Below are 9,309 nucleotides of genomic sequence, written 5' to 3' on the forward strand. Positions count from 1 at the left end.
AATTGTTGGAGAGACATACTTTTAGTGTTTACTTTATTATATCCTCAACACGCCCCCTCACGTGTAAAGGTCTTATAATGTGCCAAGCGCACATGAAAATTTCTGGTGGTGAGATATGAACCGATGATTTTTGCCTGCTCTGATACGATATTGAATCATATCATGACTGTAGAGACTGCATTGTTATTTACTTTAGTTATATCTTCCGCTAGTTACTTATTTTGAAGGACTTAGACATAACAAAGCACATGAAGATACATTTTATGTCTTCATTGAGTTGATGTAAACACCGGGTGTTGATAAGTTTTTCGCGAGATCCCCGAGATTCTCAACTTCCATGAAAATTTGCTTTGTATTGTAAACTTGGGTACATTTTTTTTGTGATGTAGAACGCAAAAACATTTATTCAGTAAGTTACTGAACTATGCTATACAAGATGCATACAAATGACTAAACAACAAGATATAACAATATAATGACAGTTCTCTCTTATCAGTACAACTTATTATTAAGATTTCCACTTATTTTTCCACTAAGTTTCCCACTTTGGTTCCCACTGAGGTTTCCACTGTTGGTTGTTCCTTCTTGAACCTGAATTGAGTATTGCATATGCCAGAGAACATCTTCGACTGATGGCCGCCTGCTTGGTTCTTTTTCAAGGCAGTTTATTGCTATCTGGACTGTCGTTTTCAATGAGTCATATGCAAATGTACCTCGTATACAAGGATCTGTTAAATCTCGTAGCTTTGATGGTGATTCCGCTAAGGCAGTCTCCACCTGAATGTCATAAAAGGCAATTTGGTTCAAGGTTGTTAGATAGATTGTGTAAATAGACTAGACTCTTATGCAATATGTAAACATGTGTATTGCTTCATATCATGTAAGACATTTGTATTCGTGTGCATTCTTCTAATTTCTTTATCGCATATCTCTTATTTCTCGAGTTGATTTCTCATATGGTCACTCAACAAATCGTTATTATTTCAGAAGAACATCTGAATCAAGAAGAAAGGTGACTTTCTGAAATAATTACTATTAGTTGAGTGACGATATGATATATTTCTATCGTTTGAGAGTTATTAGGATATTGTTATTGATACCTGAAGCTTAAGGTCCTCTGCTTCGCTTCGAGAGTTGATTGGTCTACCAATAATAACTTCTAGTAGAATAACTCCCAACTGATAAATGTCTTCCTTTTCTGCTTCTTTCGCGCTGAATATGAAGTTTATATTAGCAGACAATTCAGAAATGATAGCACGAAATAGAGAAAGTAAGGTGAATGTAGCTGCAGAATAATACCTGGTAAAATGGTCGGGTCCAGCAAGAGGACTTTCCGAACCAACCTGTAAAAATTTAGATGGTCAAAAATACAGTTTCTGCAAGATTTACGTATAGTGATTTAATCGCATTACCTTAGGTGGCAACGATATATTGTAGCTGCTTATTCTAGCAGTAAGAGTTTCATCCAACAAAACATTCTCAAGCTTTATATCATTTCCAGTGACTCCTCCAGTGTGCAAATACTGAATTCCTTTTGCAATGCCCATCGTTATTCCCATTCTTTGTGGCCATTTCAATACATCCCTTTTCCTCCAATCTGCCAAAGAACGAATCCCGGAATATAAAATTCAGTCCTTCATCGTTCCGACTGAAGAAAGTAATGACTATTAGATAGTAACTCAACTAATAGTCATTATCTCAAAAGTCACCTTTTCGAAAGTGACTTTTGAGGTAATAACTATTAGTTGAGTGGCCATGAGAGAAATCAACTCGTAATAGCTTACCACTAAGATGATCCTTTAGTGATCCATTGACGACGTTTTCAAGCACAATAAATACAGTGCTAGCTGTATTTGGATGATCTTGGTAAGTAACAACACAGTGTCCAAGTACACTTACTAAATGTCGATGCCTTAGCTTTGATATCATCTCCATGTGCTGCTGCAGAATTTGAGGTGAATGCTTCTGCTTCAATTTCAGACATTTCACTAGGACCACTGATCCATCTCTAAGCCAACCTCTATATAGCTGTCATTAATAATAACATCAATCCCAATGTTCAAAACACAAGTTTGTATTCACCAAGATTTAAGAAAAGCATATCCATATTACTATCTTTAGTTTTTCTAAAATGTCAAGTGTTGTTCAGGTTGACTTTTAGGGTGACTTTTTGGGTCTAGACTAGAAGTATAGCAATATGAGTATCTACGGACTTGTATACTCATGTAGATTATGTATTTGACTAGAATGGAATTGTTCGGCGTCCAAAATGACGAATAATATGGACAGGATATAGTAATAAATATCATTTTTTTTGCTATTTATAATGAATCAACATTTTTACCTGACCCTGGGAACCTTCTCCAACCAGATTAGTTGGATCAAAACTGTTTGTTGCTTCTTCCATTTCCTCTAAAGTGAAAACATGATATGGTGGAAGTCCTAATGATACCATCCTCATTGTCCTCCTTGCATTCCCTGATTAAATCAAGTTATCAATAAAATTGTCATAATGATGCACTATCACTATTCATGATTCAACAACAAACCCCGCGTAATTCCACAAGTGGGGTTTGGAGAGGATAGAGTGTACACAGACCTTACCCCTACCTCGGGAGGTAGAGAGGTTGTTTCCAATAGACCCCTATCACTATTCAAGATTCAACATACACAGTGTGGGGTCTAGTGGGGGAGTGTACACAGACCTTACCCCTACCTTGACACGTAGAGAAACTGTTTCCGATAGACCCTAATCATTAAGGAAATTTACCTCCATCAGCAGTTTTGGAAAGGGTTGAATTCTTCTCAAAAGCAAAGCTGTCATTTTTATATCCTTGATCTCTATTTCTCACAACTTTCTTGACAATGAAAAAGATCAGGAAACCAACTGCACCCACAACTACAACAATTCCAGCAATGAGTCCTAAGACAACACCAAGCTTAACTGTGGATTGTTCCTTCTCATCACTAGTTCTTGGAGGGGGCTTAACAGCTATAGCTTGTTTCTCACAAAATGTATGTGGATGTTGAGACTTAGTACTAGTACTTGACAAACAATTCCAAACATTAATCACTGTCCTGTTTCTTGAACTTGAACTTGATCCAAGACAAGCAGGCAACTTTCCCATCAATAAATTACTCGAAAAATCGACAAATTTTAGATTGTTGCTACAAGACACACTTCCTGGAAGAGCACCACTAAGCTGATTCTTAGCAATACTAATAGACTGAATTGCTGGAAGTGAAAACAGGAAAGCAGGCATTGGACCAACAAGTTTGTTAGAAGACAAATCAAGATTTTGCAAATGAGTAAACTTGTTGAGTCCATTAGGTATTTCTGATCTAAAGATATTGTTACTCAAATTCAGTGAAACAAGATTGTTGTTGTTATCACCTAAAGATGGAAACTTTGGTCCTAAATTATTACCACTCAAATCCAACTCTTCAAGTATTTTTAACCCTTTCAGATCTGGTACACTTCCATTAAGCAAATTTCTAGCCAAAACAAGAGATTTCAGGTTCTTGAAATTCACTATAGATGATGGAATCTCACCAAGAATGAAATTTGAAGTTATATTAAGTACCTCAAGTGAATGTAGCCTACTAATCTTAGCAGGCAATGAACCCCACAAACCAAGAGAAACTAAAGACAACTTTTTTAAACTAGAAAGCTTAGTAACAACAGTGAAAAATGAATCAATTGAAAATTTCCCAGAAAGGGCTTGTGGAGAAGAGGATTTTAAAGACTCAAAAGGGGATTTTTTGTTACCAACAATTGTTAACTCAGTTATATGATTACCAGAACAAGTGATAACAAGAGAAGGAGATTGTGGGAGAAAACAAAAATTTGTCCATTTATTCCATTCTTGAAGAACAGGTGGATTTTCAAGAAACTGTTGAATTTGAAAAAGGATTCTACTTTCTGCAGGAACTAACTGAGATGATGAAAATGGAACTAGAAAAAACAAAAACAAACCAAGAAACAAGAAACCCTTCATAGCTAAAAGACTCAAAATCCCAAAAAACTCTTTTGAGCTCACAAAAGAGTGAGCACTTTTTTTGTTTTTTTGAAGTGATTAAAGAGAAGTGAGGAATGAAATAATTCAAGAATCTATAATAGAGTGAGTAATGATACATAGAGAAAAGGGATTTTTAAATGATGAGATTAAATAATGGAGTACAGATGTGTTTGTCTATAGCTAGTCTAGTTGTACAATTTTTGTGACAAGAATTCCATATAACTTCATCACATTTGGTAGAAAAGAATGTGCAGAAGGTGAGATAGAGAGAAGTGAAAAGAGTATAATTTTCATGGACTATTATTGAGTATACATAACATGTAATATCTCATGTTTAATTGGAATACCTTATTTTGGGATAAGTTATTTTGAGATCGTAATGATATAGTGAGATAATAATTTTGAGATATAATTTTTTGGATAATTTGTTCTTGAATTAAAAGAGTCGTACAAATTATTTTTATTTTTATCACATTAGCTAAACGATAATATTCTTTTCGTCACAATCATACGAAGGTGTTTGATTGAACTTTAGTGAAAATTGAGAACTTTTGGAAAGCTATAAAAATTTTGTGAATATAATTCATCTCATTAAAAATAAAATAAAAAATTTGAAGTTAAAGTAAGAACATATTTAGATAGACAAATTTTTGACTTATAAGCAATCAATTCAAACAAGCTCTAAATATTAAATACATAATGATATCATTCTTTATTGAACAAACTAAAAAAGAAAGAAGATAGCATATTTTCGATGAATTCTATTGTGTTTTAACAAACACATTTCAATTCAATTTATTCGAAAATACGCATATTTCTAGTAAAAATATTTGATAGAGCACCGACAAGTGTGATCTAGTACCGAATAAGGTGGACATAAGGTCTCAAATTCAAAATACAATAAAGGCAAAATTTCGTAATCATTTTTCCTTATATATTCAAGCCTTAAAAAGCAAAAATACTCTATACACATACAACTAGAAAATAACCTCATAAAATCAATCGAAATACATTCAAACATTCCACACAATATAAAATACTCTATACATATATGATATACAACTGAAAAATAACCTCATAAAATTAATCATACATAAACAATTCACATACTATAAAATACTCGATATATATACATAACTAAAAAATAATCTCATAAAATTAATCAAAATACACATAAACGATCCACCATCACAAATATCAAAAAGATGTGTGGAGAAAAGGCTTTAGAAAAAAATTAAATGAGAAAGTGAAGTGTCAAATGTGGCATTAAGGTAACATGGTGTAGTTGTATCTGTCAGTCGGTGCTTATGTACAAAACAATAAAGCCAAACCATTTCCCTGGTCCTGCGCTTAACTATACTCTAAATTATTAAATTCCAACTTGTTTTGTATATAACATAAGATATTATTATTATTATTATTGAATCTTATATTATATACCATTTTGCATGGATGTTAGTAAGTGATCATGCTAAAAGTCAAAAGTGGGGCTCTGAAATCAAAACACTTCATATATTGATGTATTATTACTCCTTACTTACTACTAGTATTCTACTTGTTTGTCTTGTTTATACTTAGCATTAAAGTTCTTTGACTTATGACTTAGTCTATCTTGATCAATAAAGTATCGTGATGTGATGCATAAGATTTCTTTACACTTAATTAGATGTTTTGAATATGAATATAATGAAGTGTTTGATGATATCATATTTTAAAGAGCATTCTCCTTTTCCTTCAAGGATATATAATGCAAAGAATTGGGTGAAAAATCGATTGTATCGTCAACCGTCTACCATCAGATTCAATGCTCACATAGATGAGATGATAATAAATTTTTTAGATAAATACTTCTCTCCAATTAAAACAACCAGAATGAGATTAATCAAAATCTTACTCTACGTGGATATATGAGTCTATTAACATCCATATTATTATATAAAATTTTAGTTTAAAAATTGAGTAAAAAAATCAAACGAACACTTGAGATCAAACTTTGAAAGTTGAAAGCATTAGCCGAGACATCCCGAGTAACGATTCAAAAATAGATGAAAGATTCAAATTTTTCTGAGAAACTTTGATACGAATCTGTTATTTCTTTCTGGAAATTCCAATACGAATATCAGACACCTCAGATCGTAAAAGAAGAAAGAAAGTCTTCGTGAAAGTTTGTTGTTGTCACTATCCAAGGGTCTAGTACAACCAATAATTCTATGATAAAGAGGTGTAGATTGGTAGCTACCATTAATTGAAACTAATTGATTCAAACACCCTCCTTTGCCTAAGCACATCATTGTTATGAATTTATGATATGAAAAAATTCCTTTTTTTTGACAGAAATTAAATATTGTTTTAATTGGAGCTTGAATTTATGCTCCTCTAATTATATGATTTATGCAAAATACATTTATTTTCAAACTCTAAATCAATAATTATTATGGTAGGTTGACAATCACTATAAACTTTGCAATCGTTGAGAACAGTTGAATAGAGAGATTTATCATACCCTACATATAACTGATTAATTCTGAAATTTTGATTAAAATATAAGAATTTGACATAATAATAAGCATGTTTATGCAAAATCAAAGCTAGAATACATATAAAATAAAATTAAGAATGGATGAAATTAACAATAATGATGGCATTTATATAAGTGTAATTCTTTAACTTATAAAAGGAATGTGAGGTGCATATATATGCAATTTTTTCTTAGGAAAACTTTACTTTCTCTCGGTTGATGTGATACACTTTTCTTTTTAGTTAATTTTACAACAATACATTTATATACTTAGTAATAATTTAATTTTAAATTGCTCATTAAATCCTTACTGAGATGATTTATAGTCACACAAATATCTATGACTTATTTTCGATCATAAGTTTTAAAAATCAAATTATTATTTTTTACTTTCTTAAACTTCTATGTAAATTAAGACGGAAAAAGTTATTCATAACATTATAATTTCAGCACTAGCTAAATATTAAGACTCCCAACTTAAAAGTAAGTTCAACTATTGATTAGACATAAATATTATGAATTTCATGAACTCTATGGGTGAAGTTTTTCATAATTTAATCTTTCTTTCTTGGTTTCAACTTCGATATTGGATATTCTCATTAAAGTCTGATTAGTGCAAATTCACACACTATAGAATTTTATTAGGAAGGAAACGCTCCCATCAAGAATTTTCAAATTTTATCTAGTCGAATGGAAAAATCGAATAACATGTGAAAACTAAAATAAAATATCTCGAAAGATGAAGGATATTTAGACAAGGGAAGCGGGTCCCTGGAATAGGGTCGGGCCATGCCCATTGAGAGTTTTTATGGCACCACAAAAAATTGTTTTTTTTTAATCATTAAATTTAGGAAAAATAGGACAAAGGACAAAACTAAATAATCATTTTTGATAATAAACTTCAATTCCAAAAATCATATCGCAATGAATGCTTTTGTACATCTGGTTAAATAGTAGAAGTAATTCCACATTCAAAAAAGAATTAAATATTTATTGATTCCATATAATATAATATGATAAAAATGGATTTCTCTTGTTTATGGTGGAAAAATTTCATCCCTTCCATCATATATTTATAACGAATCTAATCAGATGTCTCATGAAAGCTAATAATTATAAATTAGATAACAAAAAGAATCATATTAAAAAACATAATATTTAATATAATTTAATCAAATAACCTACATATTATAAAAGCTAATGTAAAATACATAAAATGGAGAGAGAAGATATCTCCTAAACAATACTCTTTTAATGACACTATCGTATAGATATTATTGTGTTCGTATGAAAAGAATAACTTACATTTATAGAAGTTAAATTCTTTCCTCTAAATAAAAAATAACCTAGGGATTTATATTCAGAAAAAAATATAAAAGCAATTATGATAATATTTTAATTGTCTTTCAATAAAAAAATAAAAACTCAAATATAATTTTAAAAAATCAAAATAAAACTCTAAAAAAGATTTGATTTAATTGTTCACTATAAATATTATTTTAATTATATAAACATTTTCATAGGAGATTAGTTAAAAAATCATAGGAAGTCTATCTATATAAAATAAATAAAATATAGATAATCTTTTCTTCATTCGGATTAGGTGGGCCAGTAATAAAAGGAAACATGATGATTAAGAGGGGAAAAAAAGACTTGTAGAGGACTAAGATGCGGGGACTCTTCACTTTCGATGTCGTATTCGTGTTGGATTTTCCAAAAATACACTAGTGGCGAATCCAATACACACCCCTTGACATTATTGAAGAGTCTGAGCAACATAGATAATGGATAAATCAACTGAATATTCAAACTTTTGCCTAATGCAAAGTATTCATGTACCTACTCATAAAATTCATCATTCACTCTTTTTTGCTCTTTCTTAGCAAATAGAGTAGTGTTTTGAAAGGTGTTTTTGAGATTGAGTTTCGTTAAAAACGCATTAAAGCATATTAATGGAGTGTTAGTATTATGGGTTCAGGCTAAGTTATGCTTGTTCAAGAAATATCAAGTAACACTATTTTATCAGAAAGTTATATTGTATGTATACGTTGATCTTAGTTAATTTTTTATTAATTTATATCGATCTTAATTTAGATAATATTTTAAAAAACTCCTCTCGAAACAATTTATTTATTTATTTTTTAAAAAGTGACAAGTCACATTTAATATTGGATTTTTTGGTGTTTGTGTCGGTGTAGTTTGACGCTTTAGTCCTACCTAATCTTCTCATCTTGTTTTATGGCATTTAGCAAAATAATAATTTTTCTTTTTGTTGAGTAATTAAGACGGAATATATATTATTTCCAAAAATAACAAAACAAAACAAAAAAACAAGTACTGTACTCACTGTAGTATTGCCATTCTTTTAATGCATCTATATGTATTTTTTGTTTTCTTTCACTTTTGTATTTTAACTAGTAAAGAAAGCCCGGGCGCTGCCCGAGCCCAACATTAATAAAGTTATATTGTTACTCTCTCCATCCCATATTAGATGAGATTCTTACTAAAAATATTTTTTTCATATTATTTGAGCACTTATTAAATTAGGATAGAATTAATTAATTCTTTTCCATTTTACCCCTACAATTAATATGACCATTCCTATATTGTATGTGTATTTTTTGTAACTCATTTCAATGTGCATTGATATAAACAAAGGGCAAAATGGTGAAGTCTTCCAATGTATTAATGATTTCTTAATCACCGTGTAAAGTTGGAAGTGCCCATCTAATATGGGACGGAGGGAGTATAGTTTATGTATTGTTATAAAAT

At 30.7% G+C, this 9,309-nt stretch overlaps 1 protein-coding gene across 1 annotated transcript; it reads right to left on the bottom strand.

Moving 5' to 3' along the window:
* Positions 1-325: 325 nt before the first annotated feature.
* LOC102600955 (probable LRR receptor-like serine/threonine-protein kinase At1g14390) lies at positions 326-4,300 on the bottom strand. Its single transcript, XM_015313335.1, has 7 exons — positions 2,771-4,300; positions 2,345-2,478; positions 1,785-2,028; positions 1,413-1,597; positions 1,300-1,343; positions 1,101-1,212; positions 326-777 (listed from the first exon to the last, which is right to left on the bottom strand). Exons 1-7 carry the CDS (start codon positions 3,996-3,998, stop codon positions 493-495), a joined length of 2,232 nt encoding a protein of 743 aa, XP_015168821.1. The 5' UTR covers positions 3,999-4,300; the 3' UTR covers positions 326-492.
* Between the last annotated feature and the right edge of the window lie 5,009 nt (positions 4,301-9,309).

Source organism: Solanum tuberosum, unplaced genomic scaffold (genome assembly GCF_000226075.1).
Source record: "Solanum tuberosum cultivar DM 1-3 516 R44 unplaced genomic scaffold, SolTub_3.0 scf00243, whole genome shotgun sequence".
NCBI lineage: Eukaryota > Viridiplantae > Streptophyta > Magnoliopsida > Solanales > Solanaceae > Solanum > Solanum tuberosum.